The 26806-nt window shown below is 36.5% G+C and overlaps 1 protein-coding gene and 1 non-coding gene across 6 annotated transcripts in view; one reads left to right on the top strand and one right to left on the bottom strand.

Annotated features, from left to right (window-relative positions):
* The window catches only part of CHD2 (chromodomain helicase DNA binding protein 2), a 118459-nt gene that overhangs the window by 71510 nt on the left and 20143 nt on the right, over positions 1–26806 (bottom strand). For 4 of the 5 annotated variants that reach the window (XM_076004790.1, XM_076004792.1, XM_076004794.1 and 1 more), the window contains exons 3-13: positions 26135–26366; positions 21227–21313; positions 19473–19534; positions 12254–12361; positions 9794–9934; positions 8070–8203; positions 6979–7204; positions 5226–5326; positions 4209–4253; positions 3862–4040; positions 1800–1924 (exon numbers count right to left, since the gene is read on the bottom strand). In XM_076004790.1, coding sequence (XP_075860905.1) covers positions 1800–1924; positions 3862–4040; positions 4209–4253; positions 5226–5326; positions 6979–7204; positions 8070–8203; positions 9794–9934; positions 12254–12361; positions 19473–19534; positions 21227–21313; positions 26135–26366 — 1440 coding nt within the window. Of the gene's footprint in view, positions 1–1799; positions 1925–3861; positions 4041–4208; positions 4254–5225; positions 5327–6978; positions 7205–8069; positions 8204–9793; positions 9935–12253; positions 12362–19472; positions 19535–21226; positions 21314–26134; positions 26367–26806 lie in introns of those variants that run through there. The other variant, XM_076004793.1, reaches the window with a different exon arrangement.
* Positions 16848–16909, top strand: LOC142872055 (U7 small nuclear RNA). The gene has a single exon (XR_012920298.1). It is a non-coding gene; the product is annotated as a U7 small nuclear RNA (small nuclear RNA).

Here is a 26806-nt window from a genome sequence, read left to right as displayed (position 1 = left end):
GAAATTAGGAACACATGTATGACATAAGGTTGCAAACATTAAAAGGTTCATTATTAAAAGCCACTGAAGGTTTGCACATATGTAAATACATGCTCAGTGAGCCAGAGAAAACTAAAAGTAATATACCAGGTAAAGGCAACCTAACTTGATTAGAAAAACAGAACATTTAACTCACCAAAATGAGAGAGAAAACATTTTAGAAATACACTGTGTTCCACAGAATGGCTAGTTTGAGGGGAAAGTACAGCAAAGAACAAAGCGGATCACATTAGGGGAAGGGAGAATAGAAAGTCATACCTCTACAAATCTCAGGTACACCCAATTTTATGTACAATTTAGCTAAACAAATTTCCTTCTCATTTCTCTCCCCTTTCACACTACTGAGGAAGAAACAGAGTTTGGTTTCTACATGATTTCCTCTCCCTAGCAAACTACTACAATCTACATATAAAGACTAAAGTAGATTTGAATTGATTCACCTGTTTTTCTGAAACTAGATCAAAACAGCACATTACTTAATGTAACATGTCTGTCACCAGGGTGTAACAGCTGTGCTTGGGCTCTTGTAAGTTAACTTTTATTTCTTCAGTTTAAAGTTAAAAAAAAAAAAGTGCCAAAGACGGTACAAGGGAAGTGTGTGACTCTAGTCGAGGTACATGGCACCTTTGCTCCTAAGAGCTCTCAACTATAAAATGAAAGGGTTAAATTATACAATTTCTTAAAGTTCATCTAGCTTTTTAATTAACTTTTAAGAAGACATGGTCCCACTATCCTCTGAAAGGAAAATCATTTTCAAGCAATTTAAAATAGTTTTATCAGGCCTATGTCCTCAGTCATACAAAATGAAGTTTCTCAAGATATTTAACTTTCATAATTGAATATTAAATATTGTATTAGATTTTACAGCACAAAGAGTAGTAGTAGATGGTTCACTTGGGAAACAGTCATTGTAAATGTACCTCTATAGCTAGAAAACTCTGTGTTTTTATTTTTAGACAGCACTTTAATTCTGAAATAAAGATTTTTGCTTTACTAAAACACTGAAGAAATTAAGAGTTGCATGTAGGGAAAGGAATTTGTAGGCGGGCATTAAAGGTATTTTTCACTGTATGTTCAGAAAGGACAGTAAAATCATGTCTGTCTGGGTTCGTTGTTAAATTCTCAAGGCCTAGATGGGTCCCTGGCATTTAGCAATTAGGAACTACTTGAATTTGTGACTGAATTGGGAGAATTAAGAGTGTTAAGTACTGCCCAAAATTACCTTTACACCTCAAGAGCTATCACTGTCTCATCTCTCTTTCTCTCTTTTTATTTTCCCCCAAGATTAAGGAGTAAGGATACTTTCACAGGTTCAACCATCAGAGACCTTCCTCTACCCAAGACAGCCTACACAGGTGGTGAAATCACACACTCTACAGCAATACCATAGGAAGTTAAGCTAATGGTTTCCCTGGCCTAGAAAGAAAACACACGCAAAAAATTTTTTTCTTCTAATAACAACTAACTCCTTCCACATTAAAGATTTGGGCAAATTAACTTGCTATTTACACTCATGAGTAACATATTATGATATAGGTTTCTGGCTATGACAAAATTACCCCCAAAATATTGAAATAACAAAGTACTCTTTGCTTCAGAATAAAATGGTATTACACATAAATAAAAACTCTCAAGAGGGGCTTCTCTCAATCACATGATTTTATTTCTGTAATATAGAGTATGAAGAAGTAATTCTTTGCATCTAACAATAAAGAAGCCAAAAACAGTAAAGAAAATTTCAAACATATTTTTCTACCTACTTGCACCAGGAATGAGCAAGCCAGTTGAGACCTTCTAGCTGATAATCTCGGAGCTCCAGATTCTCCCCTCCTAAATATGCTGGCTGTTTCTTTAAAGCTACAAATCGTGGTCTCTGCTTCAGGGCCTAATAAACAAAAATTGACAAAGCCCAGGTCTGAGAAAATTTTCTTCCTGCTCCTATGTTAAAATGCTAGCCACAATTTACATACCCTGCACCAAAGTGAAAAAATTTAAATTGCACATATAAACCACCACCTCCATGCAGCACTTACTTCACGGTCTATATTCCCAAAGCCAGAGTTCATCCTAAAATAAAATACTTTTTAGTTAACTTCCTCCTTTCCCAAAATAAGTTTGTGAACATCATTAAGTAACACTTTATTTTCATATCTTCTCTACAGTATGGCAGTTAAGAGTCTCCTATTCTCACAGTTACCTTTATCTTATTCTAAACACTACAAAACAATGCCTCTGCAAAAATCTGTCATATGCTAACTGCAGCTGAACTTTACCATAATGGGATTTGTACAAATTCTGAAACACAGCCCACCTACCTTAAAAACCCCAATTGTGTGTGTTTGGTTTTCTGAAGAGAAGGTCTTCACCTCCAAAGGTTTGAAGAATAGCATTTTAGTAAGGCCAAGTGCTATGGTTTGCACAAAAGGTGGACTCTGTGGCCAAATCAGTTTGGGACACAATGGATCAAAAAGTTATACAAATGTCTTTCCTCATGACTTTTCAAAGTCTAACATGTGTGTCTATAGTGTAAGTTTCCAGGAGAAATTCATTCAGAAATGCCTCCCAAAGTTATTTGGCCACATAAGTCCATTTACAGGGAGCATTTCTCTGAAGATTAGTGCTCTATGGGGTCTATTATTAGAAGTATCATCCTAATAAGAGGATATGACAAGGTTATTGATGGTTTCAGCACTCCTGTGAGAGTACCCGGCAGTGAACAGAATCTGACTCCTCACTCTCACCCTTCAAAACCAGCTATCCATCTACTCCTGTCAAACCTACCCCATAATTGTTCTCCCATCCAATCCTTCTACACTACCACTACTTACAGCTTGTCCTCTCAGTAATTCTTCATTCATGGACTTCTATGACATCTTACTGGCTGGACCTTCTGACTTTAATAATGACTTACTCCAGAGTTTTTTACACACTGCCATTAGATGAAGCTTTCTAAATAAAACACAGTTTTCATCCTGCTGCTATTTATCCCATACAGTCAAAATAACTTCAAGGTAATTGAGACACACTTTGACCTCAATGCACTCACCAACATTATCCCTCGATTCCACCACTGGGGTCTAAAAGTTCTTCTATTGCACTAAAAGAATCTTTCTCTTGATACCTTTCACAGGACACCAAAACCTTGGGCCTCCTCTTGTCTGTCTATCCAGCAGAACCAATCCATCGTTGAAGGGCCAGGAGCAATGCAAGCACCACAACTTGCTCTTAAAACCCCTTACATGACCACTGGAGCGCAGACACCTCTACCTGTGTACCTCTCTGACCACATATTCCCTATCACACTTGTGTGTCCTGCAGTTACATAGTACTTTCCAGATAGAATTTTGGTGCCATTAACTTGAACGTCATCCTCTCAGTGACAGAGCCCAAGTCTGATATGTACTTTTATTAATTTGAAGACCCAAGCACAGCACTTTCCAGATGGAATAAATTCTAAGGAAAAGCACTTGTACAGCCAATCTAGCAAATAAGCTTATATATTTAGTTTCTAACTTACAAAGACACTCCCCCTTTTCCTGTCATTTCTCTTTTAAAATGCCTAAATCCTTTCAAGTATTCTCCGCAATAGCCTATTTCTAATTCTGTAAATCATAAGATTAAAGAAGTCAGCAAAGCCACTATACAATTCATCTCCTTTTCCTTATTTTCTTTAATGTCACATTTAAGTCAGCCTTTTTAACTTCAAAATAGGAATCATCATTTACTTTTGTAATATTTTCTCTTCTCAATATCTATGTGACAAACCCTTTGTATCAATACATCTTTCCCCTGAAAAACCAAAAGCCAACAATCACACCACACCTTGCATTCTCTTGTAGGGATGGTTTTTGAGTTGTTCCTACTGTGGAAGCTATCGATGCAGTTCTGAAATTTCTTTCCAATCAGGGCTTCATCTTCCCAGCTACACTCTGAATAGGGCAGTCCCATCCATTTACAAAGATATTCAGGTTCATTCGAAGGTGCCGGCTTCCGACTATGAGCTATTTCGTATACAGAAATTTACAGATCAGCAATTGTCAATTAAAGATGGGAAGTGATGTTTTGTTTTATGCATAACTAATGAAACACCAGGTGATAAAACTAAATAATCTGCAAAACATGAACTGCTCTTAAATGCGAAACATTTATACATAAGATCACTTGCTTACCTGGAAAATCTGTCTGACCCAATGTAGATTTACTTGTCTTCACAGCTAAACAAATGCAAAGACAGGAAAGTTATAACTATAACCAAGAAAAAAAGATTTTAGGTTCTATGAATAAGAATACATATAAATTCTACCATCTCACATCCTAAAAAATAAATTCTTCTCAGGCTAGCACCCTGATTCTTTGTTCCCCTTTATGAGACTCCCTCAAAGAGCTGTTTATACTCACTACTCAGCTCTTTCTGTCTTGAACCCACCCCGATCTGGCCTATACCCCCATCACTCCATGGATCCCTTCACCAGTGCCATTCCTGTCGCCACATTTTTAAGGACCAAGTCTCAGTCCTCATGGTCCTTTGACTAACAGCATTCCCTCCTTCTCGGCCATGTGAATCATTTGGCTTCCAGTAGCCCACTCTCTCAGCTCTCCTCCTATATCTCACTGGCTGTTCTTTCTCAGTCTCCTCTGCTGGCTTCTTCTGACTTCCAAATGCTGGAAAGCTCTCAGACTTCCTCTTCTCACCATGTATACTCTATTTCTGATGAACTCGTTAAATTTGAGGCATGAAATACTTCCTACACACTGATAAATTCCCAAATATAAATCTCCAGCCTAGACTGAGTTCTAAGCTACAGGCTTATATATGCTCCAGACTTCATAATACCTTCCACTTAGATGACTAAGAAATATGTTAAACTTACAAATATCAAACAAAGCTCTTGGCTTCCACTACAAAAATCGGCTCCTTTTCATTTTTCCATTTCAGTAAATAATATCTCTCTTCTTCTATAAGCTCAAGCCAAAAACCTTTACATTATCCTTAACACTTCTTTATCTCATCCTGCACATTCAAATTTAACAGCATTATATTGCTAGCTTTCACTTCAAAATAAATCTAAGTCAGCATCAGCCTCATCTCAAAAAGTAACATTTTTTTTAATTTGCATTACTCCCCAAAGCAAAAGCCATTATTCTTTGAGCTTAAACATGGCTAAAATAAGTTTCCATGTACTTACCTATTACTCTCTCTACTATCTGATACTGTTTAATCAACTCTGAGGCCAGCTCCTGTTGGCAGTTGAAATATTCCACATCTTCAGGAGAAACTTTCCCTAACCTGAATGAAAGACAGAAAAAGTAAATCCTATTAGAGTTTGGGGATCCATACACAATGTATCAAGGCAAAAGTCAAAGGTGAAAAAGAAAATCTATTTTTAACTTATACCTGTGCTTTTAATGATCTTTACTAGTAATTAGGCCAGAGATTTTTACAAAAAAAAAAATACTTTTAGAAAACATTAAAAGTCTTAGACTCACAGGCAGGTATACCAGTTGTTTGTCCCTCTAATGTGTCATACCTAAGAAGGAACCTAAAACTAACTATTTCACATGATAAATTCATATATCTAAACAGATCAGGACAATAAAACTATCTTCCAGATTTTAAAAAAAACATAGCTTTTCTCATAAATGTATGAGTTTATGTATCAAGATTGATTTATGATGTTTTTGGCAAACTGGTTATTCTTAGTACCAAAAAGCTTTAAAAAGAAAGCAACAGCAACTTGATATTAGATATTACTGTATTTCAGAAGATTTCAAATTCCTAATTACTTTATAAACCTACTCCTCCTCTACCTTAGGGGTACATATTTTTGGTTTTGAGTCAAAGGAAAAATATGTAATTTACTAAAGTAGCACATTTTGCATAGTACTAAAACCAGAATCAGAACCATTTGTCCATATTCGAGAAAGAAAAATTATCTGATCACATGGCACTGGCAGGTATGTCTTCAGGTTGAACCTGGTATCTCATTACTCAATTTAGCTTTGTGCTATAGGACCTCGTATTTCTCATATGCTACCTAATGCATGCAAAGCTGTAAGTAAACTAAAAACACGGCTGGGCGCGGTGGCTCACGCCTGTAATCCCAGCACTCTGGGAGGCCGAGGCGGGCGGATTGCTCAAGGTCAGGAGTTCGAAACCAGCCTGAGCAAGAGCGAGACCCCGTCTCTACTATAAATAGAAAGAAATTAATTGGCCAACTAATATATATAGAAAAAAAATTAGCCAGGCATGGTGGTGCATGCCTGTAGTCCCAGCTACTTGGGAGGCTGAGGCAGGAGGATCGCTTGAGCCCAGGAGTTTGAGGTTGCTGTGAGCTAGGCTAATGCCACGGCACTCACTCTAGCCTGGGCAACAAAGTGAGACTCTGTCTCAAAAAAAAAAAAAAAAAAAAAAACACAATGGACTATAACAGTTTTAGAAATTATCTAATCATTTCCTTCATATCATTTTGCAAATTGTGTAAAACCAAGATTAGAGAATTGTTAACTCTTCACACGTTTAAGCTATCCCAGCCTAACCATAGGAAAATAGCAAGGTGTTTAAAAAATGCACTCTGGAGTCAGGCCGTCAGAATTCAAATCCTGGGTCCGCTTGGAGAGATGGGTCCACTATTCCCATCTATAAAATAGGGTAACAGCAGTACAAACTCATGTATTTATTCTGAAGATTAAAGAGATAACATGTGGAAAATGCTGAATGAGCTAATTAGTATTATTAACTCTAAAACCTTGATAGCCACACACAAAAACATATAGTCTTCAAGATCACAATTTTATAAAATACATTTGTAAATGGCTTCATATTCAGATGATCAAGGCAAAAACTGAGAACCTAGATAGCTGTGTTCTCCATACATTATTTAAAAACTACCCCTTCCCTCAGGCAAAATATTTTTTTTTAATCCATGATGGAAAATGTACCATTGCTTGATTTCATCCTCTTTCTTCTTGAAATTCTCTAGTTTTTTTAGACCTTTTACTTTCTGTTGCTGTAAGGATTCTTCACTCTCCCATGTGCTGTGAATGTAAGACCAACCCTTCCACTTGATGAGGTACTGGATTTCACCTTCATCCTTTTCAGTGTTAAAGTCACCACTAGGGTCTCCATTAGCTTCAACTGCATATACAGTAGTAGAAGCGCCAGTGGCTGTAAAAAGATTAAATTACACTTTAAACAGAGTACGTTAAACTAGATATTGAAAAGCTTCCCACATAAGCAATTCTCTAAAGAGTCTCTTTTTGGATGAAGTACCAAAATCCTTTACTTGAAATAAGCAGAAACTCATAAATATTCATTTGATCAATCATTTAAAATATTTTTAAAATGTAAACCCAATTTTTATTATATTCTAAAATTTGCAGGTAAAATCAAAGCAATTCCTTCTCCAAAAAAAATAGAAATAAAGCAGCAACACCCTTTTGTTTTGGTCCATTACTAACTCAGAAAACAACTCCTTCTGTCCAGGAATAAGAATAGAAAATCAAAATATACTCTCACCCAACAAATGTCCCCCACCCAAAGTTCCTTATTAATTCCCTTAACCTCAAACGAAGACAGAATAAGAAAACAAAAAACAACAAAGGAAAAAGAAATAAGTATTATGTTGATATTTGCTTTATGGTTACTTTAAGGTTACTTTAGACCGATTAAGTTATGAGTTAAATAAATTAGATATAAAAAAATCTTTATTATCCAAATATGTATATAACCAGTTTGGTATTTTCAGAAGATTAATAATAACAACTAAAAGTAGATTTGGTTAATGTTAATAAGCAGGCATCTCTGCTACATCACTGCATTATGAAACATTAAGTGATCTGTATTAGCTTAATTTAAAATCTTAAAGACATATCGGACACATTCCTTTGTCCTCTGCTCTGAAACATGAAGATTCATTTCACAATGAATACATAACGTGGACTAAAATTCACCAAAGAAGAGTTAAAATACATAAAATCTGAACTTTACTGAGTAGATATAAAAAGTAATTTGCTTCCCAAATATATATTACCTCCTTTCTTTCCCAGTCTTGAATCTAAGACCTTTTCAATAGTTTCACTATTATCCTGTTGTTCATCAACTCCTTCTCCTGTCATTTCAATAAGATCATCTGAGTCAGTCTCAAAGTCATCATCTTCTTTATAACTGCAAAAGGAATAATACTGAATAAATATCTAAAAATAAATTAATCTTTTCAGAATTAAACAGTTCCATACATAACATCACTAGAACAAAGAACCATACCTTTTTTTGCTTCCAACATGCTGTTTTACAGATTTGCCATTCAGCAGGCACAAAGCTTATTTCTTCCCCACTTAAGATACTGATGTGTGCTCATAGATAACTGTAGGAAGACTAACTTCTATTTCAAACTAAAAAGATTACATATTTATGTTGTATAAGCAAGATACAGAAAACTACAAGGGCCCTCCTATTTTTTCATTTTTTAGTATCAGATCATTACTTTGTAAACAAGGAAACTACCCCAAAGAAAGAAAAAGCATACTAAAAGAAAAAATTCCTATTATTTCATCAGGCAAAGGAGAAGCAATATTTGTAAGATTAATTGCTTCAACCCTGGATTTTGTCTCCCAATAACAAGAATATGAAACTTAAATATTCAAAAACTGTTGGGAAAGTTTTGGAAATTCAACACATATACTTCCTGGTAATAAAATATTAAAGTGTAACCTTCCACCATATATTAACAACAAATAGCTTAAGAGTCATGAAAAAGTAAAACATACTCCTGGATGCAGTACTGTTATAGTATGGAAAAGTGCAAAGCTATACACAACATACTCAAGCCTAGTCCTAGCTTTGGAATTATTAATTGGATACATTGAGTAAGTTAACAGTATCTCCAGGACTCAGTTTCACCGTCTCTAAGAAGACCAAAAGAAACCTCTAAAATCCTCTAAAAAGAAAACTCATAAAGGAAAATTAAATGTTTTTTGATGCCTATAAAATATTAGTATCTGCATATATCTATTTATTTCACTTTCTATTAATGCTAATATCCTGCTAGTAAGCTTGATAAAATTATCATATCCAAGTATCAGGACATAAGCTGAACCTCAGAAAACTGAGGGCCAGGTGCGGTGGCTTACACCTGTAATCCTAGCACTCTGGGAGGCTGAAGAGAGAGCATCGCTCGAGACCAGCCTGAGCAATAGTGAGACCTTGTCTCTACAATTAAAAAAAAAAAATTAGCCAGGTGCAGTGGTGCACACCTGTAGTCCCAGCTACTTGGGAGGATAAGGAGGGAGATCGTTCCTTATCCTTAAGCCCAGCTGTTCGAGGTGAAAGTGAGATATGATCACACCACTGCACTCCAGCCTGGGCAGATCAACGCCTTATCTCTTAAAAAAAGAAAAAAAAGAAAACTTTGTTTCATTCAAAGAACAATTTCAAAGTGAGAAAATATAATCCAAACATCTTTCCTGAAAAAGAATATGATGAAATGAATATAATGTCACTAAGCCACCACTAACAGGACGTGAACTTAAAGCAAATCTCTATAGGAATGAAGGCTTGCAATGAGCTATTGCTAGTCTATCCATATTCCCCTTGGCTCAATATCATTCCTTTTGCAAGAAGGCTACCAAATTTCCAAAAGTAACTTCAGGACATAGGTTGTCATTTTTACCTATCAAATGCATAATTCTAGACTTATAAGAAACAAGTTCTAACCCTCACCCTCCCACCAAAGAAAATGTTCGGGACACAACATACCTAACATTTTTAGCTGCTCTTCGACGAGTCTGCCTTTTGGGAGCTTCATCATCTTCATCATCATCATCAGAAGAATCTTGCTTTTTTCTCTTTCCACGCTGAGTCTTAGGTTGCTTTTTAACACGGGGTTTGGGCACTGTTCTAAAATGAGAAGAGAAAAAAAATGGCAAAGTTTTTACTGTATCATTTGGTGCCTACTTCAGATCTATATAACAGTATTTCCCAGAGCAGTGGTACATAGAGCTGTGGTCTCCAACCTCAGCGCCAAGAACCGGTACTGGTCCATGCCCCATTAGGAACCAGACAGCAGAAGGGAGTGGCAGGCATGAGAGCAAAGCTTCATCTGTATTTACAGCTGCTTCCCATTGCTGGCATCACCGCCTGAGCTCCATCTCCTGTCACATCAGTCACTGTCTCCCATCACTCCCAGATGGGACCTTCTAGTTGCAGGAAAACAAGCTGAAGGCTCCCACTGATTCTACATTAAGATGAGTGTAATTATTTCGTTATATATTACAATATAATAATAATAGAAATAAAGTGCACAATAAATGTAATGAGCTTAAATCATCCCAAAATCATACTCTCCTACCCCCTACCAGGTCCATGGGAAAATTGTCTTCCATGAAACAGGTCCCTGGTGCCAAAAAGGTTACGGACCACTGATACATAGGAATGTAACATTCACTTGGGGAATGTTAAAAATGCATATTCCTGAATCCTAATCCCTGATAGTCTAATTCACTACAAATTTGCATTTCCAATATGAAGGTACATACACAGCATGGTGTGATAGTATCTTTTTGGTAGGCAATTCAGAAATATCTATGAAACTTAAAAGTACAACAATTTTACTCATAGGAATTGATCCTACAGATATGCACCCACCTATACAGGCATAATAAAGTATTCATTATAGCATTATTTACAATAACAAAAGATTAGAAAACTCTAAAGTTCTTCAACTGGGAACTAAACAGTACTACATGGCCTTAAAAATAAACAGAGTACTATGTACTCAAAAGAAAAGAAAAAGGGAGTTTTCTGTGTACTGACATGAAAAAATTTCCAAGATGAGAAAAGAAATATGCAGAAGTAGCAGCACAGAATGCTATTATCTGTGTAAAGGGAGTAAAAGACAAGAAATAACTACACATATATTTTTTTCATAAGTGCACAAAATATACCTGGAAGACTACCTAAGAGACTGTGCCCCTGCCACAGACCTCCTGGAACAGATTAGGGAGATGGCTGCTCTGCAGATTCCCATGTACATCCCCTGCCATGAAAGCCAGTGTCTAAAAGCTCTCTGGATAAGGGAATCCTCAAATATTCCATCAATAATAAAACAGTGAAAGTAGTAAGAGAAGGAGAGAAATGAAAACTCATAATCACATTTATGTTACTCTCATGCCTACCATAACCAATTCTAGGCAGGTAAGGATTTTAAAAATAATGAGTAATATTCTAGAACACAGAACTGGAATGACACTTCAGTTTTCAGAGCTTAAATTCAGAAGAAAGAAGACAAAACTTAAGTTGATGAATTTTCCCGCAGGGGTAGGGGACAAATACAATTTCCGAGGCCAGAGGTTAGCGAATTTTTCCTGTAAATGCCTGAGAGCAAATATTTCAGGCTTTCCCAGCCAAAAGGCAAAACTGAGGCCATGATATAGGTACTTACATAACAAGATGAAATAACTTTTCACAAAATTTGACTTTCTGACAAAATTCAAAATAAAATAATCATTAAGTATATTTATTGTGAACTATACCTACTAATGAGAATAGAATTCTTTTTAAGGAGATAACATTTCACTTATTTGGGGTTCAAACTTAGTGTTATCATAAAACTATAAATTATTAATATAAATGTTCATCTATAAAAGCTATTCTTAGCTCACAGGCCATACAAAAATAGGTGGTTGGTGGGATTTGGCCTAGATCCCATCCTAAGCAATACTACAACAAGGAAAATGTTCCTGGCCTGTCTGCCTCCTGCCTTCCTTTTCCTGTCACCAGCACCTTAGGGTGCCATCTTGTCAAAAATTACCAAAATTTGCTGCTAATTCAGCCTACCTCCTCGTCACAATCAGAGTCTCTAATTAGTGTTCTACAGAGGACATGAATAAGATAATAAACACTCAAGCATGCCTTATACTAGACAGTGTTCTACTAAACTTAAGAATTAGTTCTCCCAAAAAGAACTGGTAAGCTGGCCAAACAGGGAATTTTTTAAAAGCTGAAGACATATTCACCCCACCATAACCAGTCACTGTGAAGTAAGAAGCATGAAGATCTACACAATGTAGGCTGGCACAAAGTGAACCACAGACATCTAAACCCCAGAATCACAACACACCGTTATCTGATTAAGGCCCTCATTCAGCATGACATCATCCTTTTCAATCTAACACAAATCAAGCTCATCCAGAAGCAGAGATTAAGCAAACAGTGCACCTTCTGGGGGCAGGTCTTCTGGCTTTCACTTTCTTTTGCTCTGGCTCACTCTCTGCACTGGTACCTTGTTCATGTTCGTCTTCTGAGGGCTCCCGTTTCCATTTTTCTCTGCAATCAAAAGCCAAACAAAATAATTTTTTTTTTCCTAAAAGAATTCTTCAAGCTAAATAGTCTTAAAAAATAAAAACAATTTCAATCTGATTATCCAAAAGGCAGAACATGCATATTTTAGATATAGTAAAAGATTTATTCCAGCTCCATGCAAATTATAGTAGTGATTCTTCTTAGACTATATATAATACCTATTCTAATTTTATCTCTGGTAACAAAAATAAACATAGAGGCCAGGAGCGGTGGATCACACCCGTAATCCTAGCACTCTAGGAGTCTGAGGCAGGAGGACCACTTGAGGTCAGGAGTTTTGAGACTAGCCTGAGGAAGAGCAAGACACCGTCTCTACTAAAAACAGAAAAAAATTAACCAACCAACTAAAAAATAGAAAAAATTAGCCGGGGATGGTGGCTTGCATCTATAATCCCAACTACTCGGGAGACTGAGGTCCGAGGATCACTTGAGCCCAGGAGGTTTGAGATTGCTGTAAGGTAGGCTGATGCCACGGCACCCTAGCCCACGTGACAGACCGAGACTCTGTTAAAAAGAAAGAAAAGGAAGGAAAAAAGGAAAGATAGAAAGAAAAGGGAGATAGGAAGGAAGAAAAAAAAAGGAAGGATGTATTTTTTTTAAATCATTTATTCTGAAAATAAAATGCTGCTTGATTTGTCATATTCTATTTTGATTTACTACTATCATTGATAAGACTGAAGCACTAATATATTAGATCAGTGGTTCCCAAATTTTATCATGTATCAGAACCACCTAATGGGCTTGTTAAAAAATTTTTCTAGGTCCTATTCAGAATCACGGACTTTCTGATCAGTAGGTCTCTGGTGAAACTGAAACAATTGAATTTTATCAAATTAACAGGTGATACTGATACTTGGGAAAAACTTCTTTGAGAACCACCATACTATTTTAAGTCTAGAACATATTTGAGGAAACAGTCCCTAAAATTATTTTGAATGACACATTACCATGCAACTAAATAATCTATTTAGCTAAAGATGTAGTTTTTAATAATTGTTAGATAAGGCAGGTGTTCCTTTGCTCCTTGAGATCTTAGAAGGCTTAAAAGAGCCATATCCTACAAGTGTCTTACTGCCCCAAACAGTTTTAGTTTACTTGAAGATCAAACAAGATATCACAGGAAACTAGCTCATTTCTCTCTTGTAGGGAGGAAGGAAGAAATATAATAGTTACTGGGCATGAAATACCTAAAAAAAAAAAAAAAAAAAAGATAGGCAAGTGGTTTTTCTCTGTAAATAAAATGACTTTTAAATCCCTTTATATGGAATGAGGTCATGTTAAAGATAACTGGCACAGAATTGCAAAGTCCAATCAATATTCCTCAGGTGAAAAGTCAAGGTAATAGTGAAAGTTTGCTGCAAAGAGGTAGGTGATCTGCAGATTCCTGAGAACCTTCCTAAAAATTACAGCAGTCACACATGCTATACCTGAATTGGTTGAGACCTTAGGAAAAAGATACAATTCAAGCCTTCCACAAACAGTCAGTGGAGTACTTTCAAGTACGTTACTCAACTTCTACTAGCACTGTGTATTTTCCTATCTATTTTCCCAACGGTGAGTGACTCCTTGTATGCCAGGCTATTTTTGTTCATCTTTGCACCAGAGTTGAGCAGAAAGGCAAAAAAAAAAAATGAAGATGTTCCTCTGTTAAGGAAAAAAATCAATTAACTAATGAACCATATTAGACTATCAGTCAGACACACAGAGTATTTTTAGAAGCAGACTATTAAGACAAGAAGGCCTGTTAAATATAATCTAATATCCTTTGGTCTCTCTTTAAAACAAAGAACTCCATATATCTAACCACAGTCTGGGAATCTGTCTAATTATGCTTCCTTAGAGCCTAGTACAATAAACACTTGCTACAGAATTCAAGGAATAAAAGGTGATCACAAGGAAAAAAGGAAGGAAGATGTGTACAACAACTGGGAGACAGGCACATGAGTCTGCAGTCTCCCTTGGACCAAGTCCAGAATAGTTTACCCTTCAGAAGGGGTTCCCACAGTCAAATTGAAGAGAAGTGGTTTCATAGGAAACAAGCCTGAAGGAACATGAACAATTAAAACCCAAGGGAAAATCAGATGAGAAGGGTCCACAGTCATATTGTAATTTACATGTCTCCTCCAGGAATTGAGAACCTACAACAAGGCCACCAACGAAGTCCACTTCTACAAGTATAGGAGACCAAAATGGCAGCCAACACTGATGAAATGGACATTGAGGCTAGTGTTTTCCAGTTAAATTACAGGTTTATAGACTTATGGACAACCAGGAGGACTTAGAATCTCCCAATATAAGAATGTAAAAACACCTAGTAAATCAACTGGTCCAAAGCCTTCCTCCCAAAAAAGGAAACTGAAGCCCAGTGAGAAAGAAGTTGCTTAACAAGTGGCATTAACTTGTTATGCCCTGTTATGCCCTTTTTATGCCCATAACTTGGCCTGTCACTTGCAATCATTACTGAGGACCAAACAATCAGGAAAAATTAAAGCCAGGTTTATACATTCTGGGAAGATCTGAACAACTAGAGATTTAAAAGGCCTGATTGTGTGTGTAAATATATTTGAAATTAGCTGGATTATTTTTAAGTTTTGTTTTAATTTTCAAGAATAAGAAAAAAGAAAGATCAGCAACACTAAATCACTTTGAAGAGGGATGAAGTAAAAAAGAATGATCAGTTACAAAGAGATTACTTCCCAACCATACAGATGTATAGGGCTAGCCTATGTGTGAAACTGCTGTTCACTCCTCATTACTGGCTTCTTATAAAATTCAAATTTTATGAAGACCCCTCCACCAAGCCACACGTTGTAAGTCAGGTTACAATGAAGAAGAGTCTAAGACATGAGACTAACTAAAAATTTTTCATTTATCAAAGGAGACTTGCCATATCCAGCTTTAAGAGGGCACCAATGGAACTCCCTAGATTCCCTAAAAGGAAATCAATGGACTCTGATAAAATTCTGGGAATTGGGGAGAAAAATACCAAGATTTAGCCAGTGATGCCCCCCAAAATGTGAAAAAGTCAGAATATAAGTGGGTATCTTTTCTTCCTCTATTGGGAAAAGGTGGTCGGCAGGACACAAATCCTAAGACAGACAATTCAAATCTAACCAATTATAAAGTAGGGCCATGAACAAAACCCACTTCTAAATATAATGAACCTAAACTTTGACCAAGAGTTGCAAGGCTTGCTATTAACTTTCTCTATGAGCCTAAAGAAGAAAATTCTACATTCAGAAGGCAGATTGGGAAAAGAGAGAAGTCACTACTTAAACTTCTTCAAATTTTTTTTAGTAGATTTCCCCACGAAAGGATGCCTTCACGAACAATTCCCAAGAAGAGAAATCTGGGGCTAATATAAATTCCCTTCCAATATCACAGGTTTGCAACAGATTCCCAACTAAAAACACTGGAAAGGAATAAATAACTATTAGAAAAACTTCACATGATGATGGCTAAAATACTTTAAAATTTCAGGTGGGAGAAAAGATTCTGGAACCATTAAAGAGTATCTTTAAGCACTACTGAGACCATGAGTCAGCAGAAATCATATACAACATTGCCCAAATTTGGATAACATTAATAGATATTACATGACAAAAGAGTTTAATGATCAAAACAGCATCAATTGATTAAATAAAATTGAAAGTTTTTTTGTTTTCATCATTAAATCAGGGCTTTCAGTCTCAAATACTTACTGGAGCCAGGTAAAGAATGCAAACAGGGTGAAATGGAGAACTCATGGGCATTCTCATGTTTGGTGGGCCAGCAATGACAGATTTTCTCAAAAGAAGGCAAAAATACAGATTCTTATGCATTATCCCATTGTGCTGCATAACTTCTTCTCAGCTTGAAAAAATGCTAATACACTTCATGACTCTGGGGAATTAGTCTCTTTATAATTCTCAAAAGGACACATTCCCTTGTAAGACTACATTCTTCAAAAACATTAATGGCATAAAAGCAAAGAAAGGCTATGAAAGTGCTCCAAATTAAAGAAACCCAATAACTAAATGCACTGTCTGTCTGATCCTAGAATAGATCCTGTAGTGGAGGGGGAAAAATGTTACAAAAGACATTATTGGATCAATTGACAAAAGTGGAATGAAAATTAGACAAAAGTACTTCAATAATGCTAAAAATCTATGTAAGTTGAAAGTATATTGTGCTTATGAAAGAAAATATTGTTATTCTTAAGAAATATACACTTAAGCATTTAGGGGTAAAAGATCATAATATATGAAATTTAGTCTCAAATGGTTAAGAAAAAATATCATCTGTGTATATATAAATACATATAAAAAGAGAACCCACACCAGTAAAGCAAATGGGGCAGAAATGGTAATCACTGGTAAATCTGGGTAAAGTACCCAAGATGTTCTTTGTACCACACTTTTATTCCTGCAACTTTTCTGAAGTTTGAAATTAACTTTTTAAAAACCTGTTTAAGTATTACAGCTCTTTTAGAATTTGTCTAGCAGGTTTTCAGATCCTTACCGGAAAACCCCATGTCTAATTTTGGGGTCATAATTTTCTGTCATAATTTTCTAATTGTCTAATTTTCACTCCACTTTTGTCAATTGACCCAATAATGTCTTTTGTAACATCTCTCCCCCTCCACTACAGAATCTAGTCTAGGATCAGACAGTGCATTTAGTTATTGGGTTTCTCTAATTTGGAGCACTTTCACAGCCTTTCTTTGCTTTTTTATGCCATTAATGTTTTTGAAGAATGTAGTCTTACAAGGGACTGTTTTCCGGTAAGAACCAGAAAACCCCATAAATTAAAAAAAAAAAAAAAAAAAAAAACATTTAAAAAAACAATTATTTGGAGTATTTTTGTTTCTGTTTTTATTTTTGTTTTAAAGAGATAGGCAGCAGGGTCTTACTCTGTAGCCTAGGCCGCTAGATTGAATGCAGTGGTGCAATCATATAGCTCACTGCAACCTAGAACTCCTGGGTTAAGTGATCCTCTTGCCTCAGCCTCACAAGTAGCTTGGACTACAGACATGTGCCACTACACCTAGCTAATTTTTTATTTTTTAATAGAGACTGGGTTTCGCTATGTTGCCTAGGCTGGTTTCAAACTCCTGGCCTTAAGTGATCCTCCAGCCTTGGCTTCCCAAAGTGCTGGGATTACAGGCATGAGCCACCATACAGTTACTTTTCCAGACCTGAGTCTGTTTAGAGAAAAAAACAAAATAAAACAAATCCCGGTTCCTTTTTAATAACTCTAAAATCTATAAATACAATCTGCAGGTTTCAGAAGAACATTTTCTTGTGCTAATATTTCCAAATTTTCACTCCCTTTGAGTGAGTGAGTCTCTCTCAACTCGGAAACTCACATGCCCCATAGTCACACCTGCTCAGATCACAGAGGGCTCCTGTAGTGCTGTGCCTTGCAACTTGAGCCTTAACAGCCACAGGACCTCCCCTAATTAATCTTCCAAGAATCAAAACTCAGGAGATGAGTTCCCTGTAAAACCATAGTACTAACCAGCTGCCCAGTAGACAGCAGAAATAAGGCTAGCCCAGTGCCCAAACACACAAGCAAACATGAGGGAACTACTTCAGCTCAAGGCAAGTTCCTAAGGAAGAGCCCCAGAATAGAGAAGCAATATTAGAGAGAAGACAGATACTACCCTGCAAGGAACTAAGAAATACTCAGGGAAAGGTCGATGAAGGCCTCTGATGGTTGCCAACTTTGGGGAGCTTCTAAGACTGTTAAGTATATAAGCCACTCACCAGAATAAGTGTGATGTGTTACCCAGTGGCTGAAAAAAATGCTGGCTTCCACACACACTAGGAAGACTATTAAAATGGGGAGTAGAGGATTTCAAGCACAGCACGATTTAACTCCGGTCTAGAGACGGCAGAATGTAGCCAGATGGTGAAGGAAGGAGTACATGCATGTATTTCCCACAGTGTGGTCAAGGTAGACATTTCAAGAAAGAGCTCCAAAAGGCTATTAGACCAATAAGCAGAGAATAGAATCTCCAAGCAGACCGTGCTACTGGGGTAGAACAAAAGCCTTCCAAGATGCCAAAAAGAACAGGTTTGCTTACAATTACTGTTTCTAGCTCTAAGTAAATATTTAAAAATTGGAAGTACTCTGGCAAGTAACTACATGACTGTTCTGTAAAGTTCTGTAATACTCTACATATAATGCAAAATCTCAGCGTAGTTTCTTATAACCCTGTTGGGTAGGCAGAATAAGTATTAGTCTATTTTGGAGAGGAGGAAATGAGTTTTAAAAAAAATCAAATTGCTAGCCTTTGGCCACTTATTAAAGACTAGTAATATTTTAGAACACATAATATGTAACTAGAGGCCATGGACAATTGTTTAACATAAGAACCCCTGAAATGATGTGTAAAGTTTTCAATATCTATACTTTTCTGAGAGAAGATACAGAATTCAGATTGTCTAAGGACTCTCTCTCCAAAAAAAGATTTTAAAAGTTATTTCTCAAAAAAAAAACAAAAACAAATAATTTTTCACCACATAAACACAAGGTTTTTAAACTAAAAAATGAACATGTAATCCATGTTATAAGATAATTTCACAGTAAGCCCAAGAATTGAAATTTTCTGGCCTACAAAGTACAATATTAAAATTATATAGAAATATGTAATTTCATACCAAAATGGGTACCAAATCAATAATTTTGCCATGTCAACACAAAGAACAAATGAAAATGAAAAGTGGCAAACCTAAATTTCTTCCTTGCTAAAATACCAAACAACTATATAGTTGTTGTTTATGCATATTTAAAATGAATAAATAAATGGGCTCATGGGGATAACCAGATGGAAGAAGCCGTGGTTTGTCTCAAGAAACAACCCAAGCATACATGGAATTCTTGCATGTGTTAAACTGAGAATCTTGGGATTCAAATGCCACTGCTGCTGCTGCAGCAGGTCAATGTAGATAAAAACCCAAGCTAGTAAGAGAGACAGAAGCAGACTCTGGGACCTAGGATAGACTTTATAAAGATACAATGAAGGTAGCCCTTGAAATGCTGACATGTTCGAAACTACTAAATTAAGTAATTTCCCCCAAGAAAGACTTACTGTTTTTTCAGCTGCCTCTGGCCTCTTCTTTTTGGGCTCCCACTCTCAGACCCGCTACTTGCCTTCAGTGTGTGAGGGGGGGGAAAAATGATTACAGACTTTAATTCACAGTTCTTTGGGACAACACTACCTTCTGGTTTAACAATCTACTCAATATAGCATTATTCAATGTGAGCTTTTAGACAAAAAGAAACCTAAGCATTCGTTTGGTGAAGTTCATTCTTTTTTTGCCTTGAAAATTTAATGTGTCTGTTATTACTGAGTGATCTTTAAAGCCAAGAAATATTTATCTCAGCTTGACTTCCAGAACAGCAACATCAAATAAAGCTTTCTACAGTATTGTAAATGTTTTGTACCTGTAATGTCCAACACAGTATCCATCAACCACATGTGACTACTGAACACTTAGAATGTGCCTAGAGAGTTAACTGAGAAATGGAATTTTTAATTTTACTTAATTTTAAATGATATGAATTCTAAAGCCACAAGTGACTAGTGGTGACTATACTGGATACTGCAAACCTAGAATATCAAATAAAAATGCTACAACATTTAGTCAGTGTGCCTTAAAGGCACCAACTACTGATCTAGTCATTTTAGACTCTTTAAAGAGCATGCTCAACAACGAGCCAACAGTGCTCTGCCAACAGCACTAGGCCATGGAAAGTTACAGTCACAGACATTTCAACAGTTCTTCTTCCCCCAAATTAAGCAACGTGGAAACTATTCCTGTTGCTGTTAGTGTCTTGTATTCTACAGAGAATGTGTTAATACATCAAAGAGGAAAAGATTTATACAACTATATGATTGGTTATAACAAATACGGCTCAGGAACCTAGTGATACACACTATGGAAAAAGAAAGTAAAGGCAAACCAGCTCACAGGTCACTCAAAATAAAATATCACAAATGTAATGAAGATGTTAAGGCAAATTAGATTTCTGAAGTACATTTACGAAAACCCACACCCACCTCAATAACCTTTGGATATCAATGTTACATAGCTAAGAATAGCAAAGTCCTCCTAAGAAGACAGAAAGGGGACATTTCACTAAGACAAAAAAGGATCTCGTCAGAATCTAGTCTATAAACCTAATATAGAGAATAAGAATCCATAAAAATCCCACACAAACTGAAAAAGGTGAAAGAAGTCTAATTCTACAGACAAACAAGCCTAATACATAGTATCAATTTAAAAATCACCAACCTATTCAATCTCTCCCAATTAAAACAGAGTAAGTATGCTTGAAATCCATTTTATATCTCACGCCAAAAATGAGCTATGAAACCAAATTTTACAGAAATTAAATAAGAAAATAACATTACTTTAATCGCTCCCTCCTTTCTCCTTCCTTTCTCAGGAATAATCCAAAACTATTTCCACTGTTACTCATTTTCTTTGTTACTCATTTAATAAAATCAAGAAAATTTAGAAGCTAGAGGTTTAAAACAGTAAACTTCTTATTATAATCAATTTTCACTATGAAAAACAGAGAAAAAAAATTATAGGCCAATTCTGTATAATGTTCTAATATTCTACTAAAATATTCACTATTATATGATCTTTCTGGTAAGTTTCTTTTACTTAATTAACTTCTTACCTTACTGTATGTGTCCATAGGAAGCTCACAGTAGAGCCACTTAACTACCGTGCCAGCAGTTCTGTCTTGTTAATGGTAACACACACCCAAGTCAGAAAGGATGAGGTAAGATAAGGAGTTCAAATATACTGCCTTCAACCATTTTTTTCTTACCTCTTCCTTAATATTAAATCGTGAGGGCTCTTGTCTGCTTCGGTTTGACCGCCTGACCCCATAAACATCAGGATATTCTTCCCACATCTGTAAAATTAATAGACAGTGTATAAATCTTTTTTCTTGATCCCCATGTACTATTTTCACTACTGGAACATTTATTTCAATTCAAGAGAATTCAAGTAACTAAATACCAAAATGGCTGTTTTACTAGTTTTGTTTGAGACAATAAAGTACCATTTTAAAAAATAATAAGCATATTATTCTAGAACACATTAAAGTTTAACTATGCCCTTCATTACTTAATGACTTTAAAACTATATGGTCACTGCCCACTGATCATTAAAATATAAACTTACAGTTGAATAATATGGCAAGGTAGAACAGCAATTGCTTCCACTAAAGACGGAGTATTTACCAACGAATTTTAAAAGCCCTAAAACTTTGAGTTTCAATTTTGACCACACTGACCCACCTGAGAAACTCAAAAACAAGAAGCAGAACCCCATGAAGTCTATTAATTAAATAAGAATCAGGGTTCAGGACATTTTTAAGTTCTCAGGTCATGTATCAATAACATCCTAGATATGTGCAGATGAGACATTTCTAACTTTTAGCTACATTCTCAGAATGAGAACACTGCCACCGTTCTCTAGCACACCTGTGTTTATTCTCTAGCTGTAATTAGCCCTGTGCCTTTAAGACCTGACTTTCAGTAAGAATCCTCACCAGTGATTTAAAAACTTTAAGGGAGGGATTAGTTCAGGAGAAAAATTTTTGTCACCCTTCTCTCCCTAGAGATAACTATTGCTAAGTATATTGTGTTCTTTCAACAAAATAACATATAAGCACAAGGAATTTGAATGGATTGTGGAACACTGACATGAAGATGTTTAACAGTAATTAAACATGTAGAAGACACACTTTAAAGCCAAGATGAGAAATATGGGTTTGTCATCAAAACACAGGTGACAGCTAATGTCATGAAAATATTTAGAAATGTGAGGCTCAGAACACATATAAGAATAGAAGCCACTTGGCTGAAACTCATGAAATGTTTGCATTAAAAACTGTGGAAAGTAGGCAGATGATGTCTGTTTTCACCACCGAGGGACTGCTGAGTGGCACTCGGTAAAACTGATGCTGGAAAAGAAAAAGAAAAGAAAAATTATGGAAAGTAGGCCGGGCCCAGTGGCTCACGCCTATAATCCTAGCACTCTGGGAGGCCAAGGAAAGAGGATTGCTTGAAGCCAGGAGTTCAAGATCAGCCTGGGCAACATAGTGAGACCTATCTCTACAAAAAATAGAAAAATTAGCCAAGTGTGGTGGTAGGCACGTTGAGGCAGGAAGATCACTTGAGCCCAGGAGTTTGAGGTATACTCTAGCTCTGGCAAGAGAGCAAGACCCTGTCTAAAAAAAAAATTAACAGTGTGGAAAGTAGAACCCCAAAAGGACAAAATTCATAAAAGATGACCCACAAAAACACAATGTCACCAAACCAAAGGAGGACATTATCAATAGTGACTCAAAAAAAATGCTGGAGTGAACTGAAGAAAAACAAGGCCTCAAAACAAGCCAGATGGCCCAGGAATAGGCATTTTAGAGCCAGAATCTAATGTTATCACATAATCCAGTGTTATCAGATTCCGTAACGGCCTTAGAATCATCTCGGAGTTAAAAGACAAATGATACAACCAGAAGAAGTTAGTAATAACAAGTGGTAGGAAATATAGGCGAAGACTCAGTAAATGAAGAACACTGAACAAATCCAACTCGAGGGGAAGGAAAGAACTTTTGTCTGTCTATCCACTGCCACCTCTTTTTGCACCTCTGCTAGATCTATGAAATTATTTATTTCACTTGACACAGGCTTCTATGGAGCCTTTATGAATTGGGGGAGCCAAGTCATTTAAATGTCACTGTATCACTTAGTTCTATCATCTTAAGATATTAGCTAGGCAGTCTTAGCTCAACTGTTGTGACTTTATTACACTGTGGCAGGGGGTACCCAAACGCCTATTTGCAAGGCCACATCTCAGCCTTCACAGGCTCCTTTTTCCATTAAAAAAATATATTAAGGATTAGATTGTGCAACTATGACGGTATAAAGACGAATACAACATAGGTATTATATATTAAAACTTTGTCTTCCATTTAAAAGTTCATTCTTTCTTCTGATTTTAAAAGAAATTAAAACATTTTCATGTGTCCCTAAAAGTATTATGGACCTTAGCACTGTGCTTGCTATGTGAGATTATTATTCATTTCCAGAGGAGTTAGAGGCAGGGCTGGGATTAAATGACGGAGACCCTGAGTATGCCTCCTGCCATGCCCTAGCCTTGGCCTGAGCAGCACCTGGAGGAGCAGAGGTGGTGAGGGGACACTGGGAAGCCACATGGCCTCAGGAAGCAGACTATAATGCTTACATCCTAAAATCATCTTGTGGTCTTATCTGTCCTTCTGAGGACTAATAATATCTAATTAAGCACTTCTATGAAAAAGCTACCACACATAGTTACTCACTACTTGCATACTCCTAACATGAGTAATAAACTTTTCTTGGGAGGGGAGACCTCTATCATGTGAAAAGGATGCATATACAGAAAACAAAGAGCCTTCTTTAGAAGTTCTTTGTTTCAGGCTGGGCGCGGTAGCTCACGCCTGTAATCCCAACACTCTGGGAGGCTGAGGTGAGAGGATAGCTCAAGGTCAGGAGTTGAAACCAGTCTGAGCAAGAGGGAGACCCTGTCTTTACTGAAAGTAGAAAGAAGTTCATTGGCCAACTAAAAATATATAGAAAAAATTATCCGGGCATGGTGGCGCATGCCTGTAGTCCCAGCTACTTGGCGGGCTGAGGCAGGAGGATCACTTGAGCCCAAGAGTTTGAGGTTGCCGTGAGCTAGGCTGATGCCATCGCACTCTAGCTCGGACAACAGAGCAAGACTCTGTCTCAAAAAAAATAAATAAATAAAATATAAAAAAAATAAAATAAAAAAGAAGTTCTTGTTTCAGAATAATCATCATTAAAGGTGCAATCCACTCATTGTGACTGGCTAGCAGGCCCATCTACATGTTAACTATATATTACTAACTCTCTGAAACTGACCATCTTAACCTTAAAAATATATTTTCATGTTTCTGCCTAGAGTTGTACTTTTATCTTGAAATTCAACCTTGGTAATGCTTTCTCTCTCCTTTATCTTCTTAAATGAAGTTAAATATGTAAGGTCTTAGAGTGGAGTCTTCTGAAAACAACTGGTCTCAACAGACAGAGGAAACCAGGCTCGCAAGACTGTTAAGCCAAGCCCTTCTGCACATGCCTAGGAGGCAGATTTCTAAGTTTAACATACTTGGGCCAAGATCTTTAAGTGGTACTTCTAAATGCAAAGGCTTTTTTAAAAAGTCACCACCTGAAATATCTTTTTGAAAGGTATACTACACCCTGAGCAGGCAACAAGGAACAACAACTTTAAGTATCTGAAGGTCACTTCTCTGGTGATGTGTTAATCAGCAAGGATAACTTTCATTTTCCTATCTCTAACACTGCCATCAGCATTCTCCACCCTCCCGCCAGCTCCTTGAGTCACATACCATTAAGCAACATTTATGCTGGGAAAAGAAAACTGAAATAACATGGTTAATCCCAAATTTGTCTCAAGAATTAACAGCAGCTTTTTGTTTTGTTTGTTGAAGGTAAAATCTGTAGAATGCGCAGGTATTAATAACTGAAAAATCATCTATATTATGAAAATCTCAGTACGAAGAACATAGATTCATCTTAGAAGAGTATGGCTTAAATAAATTATTTAGCATAAAGCTTTTTATTTCATTAAAATGTTTTGTTTTTAGGCCGGGCGTGGTGGCTCACGCCTGTAATCCTAGCACTCTGGGAGGCCAAGGCGGGCAGATTGCTCGAAGTCAGTTCGAAACCAGCCTGAGCAAGACCTGTCTCTACCAAAAATAGAAAGAAATTAATTGACCAACTAAAAATATATAGAGAAAAAATTAGCCAGGCATGGTGGCACATGCCTGTAGTCCCAGCTACTCGGGAGGTTGATGCAGGAGGATTGCTTGAGCCCAGGAGATTGAGGTTGCTGTGAGCTAGGCTGACGCCATGGCACTCACTCTAGCCTGGGAAACAAAGTGAGACTGTCTCAAAAAAAAAAAAAGGTTTGTTTTTAAATTTTTAAAAGTAATTTTCTTTTGTATTTTCAATGATTCAAATGTAATTCTCTCAAAATAAAATTTTAAAGATCAACTACATTCTGATTTTTTAGACCAATTAATTTTTTCCACCAAAAACAATGCACTGCAAAGTTTGAGCATCAATGAGAAAATGTCATACAACTCAAATTTTACCTTTTTACATTTTTTTGCTCATCTTCTTTGCTAGAAGAATGGTATTCTTTCTGAAGCAAAGAATACCTACATTGCCTAGGTACAGACATATTTTTCTGTAGAACTATTTTGTTTCCATTATTCAGATAACAAAAACTGTCTTTATCCTTGGATTGCGATTATCTGTCAATAAGCTTTATGACTGTATTCCATAATTAAAAGAACAGTTGCTATTATCTGTCAATGATTTTTCTCTAGTATTAGCAGAGTACGAAAAAATAATTTTAACCATCTTTTTAAAAGAGTAACAACCCAAACTATAAAAATTGGTCTTTTTGCCCTATAACTGTATGGTTCATGTAACTATCCTCCTCATAGCCTTATTAACTATATCAATTAGCAGAGTAGAAAGCAGTCCCCATTTGAATCCACAGACAGTACTGTTTATTATTAGAAAAGGTGGCTGTTGTTTTCATTATCAAGATATGCGAATGAGTTTTCATAGGCAATAAAGGTCTGCTAGCTGGTCCTGGCTAGCAGCACATTTGTACCGGACAGCACCATAGATACCTTCTTCACATCAGCTATCCGTTCCTTCTTAGAGGCTGGCTTCTCTTTGGCTTCTGGAAGAACTGGCTGGGATTTGGAACCTGCTGATTCACTCTCAGATTCCGACTGACTCTCAGAAGACTCAGAACTGCTATTCGACTCGCTGCCATGTCCACTTCCTGGATCACTGCCCTGCTCGCTTTCCGATTGACTGCCTGAGTCTGAACCTGAAGCTTCTTCAGAGGCTGAATGACTTAATTTTAAAAGAGAGAAAGACAGATTTAGCAACGTTTAAGAACTGCCACATGAATCTGCTTTTTGAAAAATCCTCATGGTGATATGTCAACAGATAGTAATTTTGGTAACATAAGACCAAAAACTTCAAATTCACTTTTATATTCATATACGGCAAATAATATTAACAGTATTGTTCTCGATATTCCCAATAGCTACCATTTCCTGAGTGTTTATATGATGCCATATACCTGTTGATTTATATAGATTAGCTCTTTTACAGAAACTCTGAAGGTGGATATTATTGTTCCCTTGATTCAGATGGGGTAAAACTGAAGCTCTGAAGCATTTAACTCTCAGACCTAGCCAACACAGTAAGACTTGAAACCACGTAGATCTAAATTCACCATGTCTTATTGGTTAGGTGTCATTCCCCAGTCTGGACAAACTCAAACCAAA

This window comes from Microcebus murinus, chromosome 7, assembly GCF_040939455.1.
Source record: "Microcebus murinus isolate Inina chromosome 7, M.murinus_Inina_mat1.0, whole genome shotgun sequence".
NCBI lineage: Eukaryota > Metazoa > Chordata > Mammalia > Primates > Cheirogaleidae > Microcebus > Microcebus murinus.
This window is presented reverse-complemented; position numbering and strand designations above follow the sequence as displayed.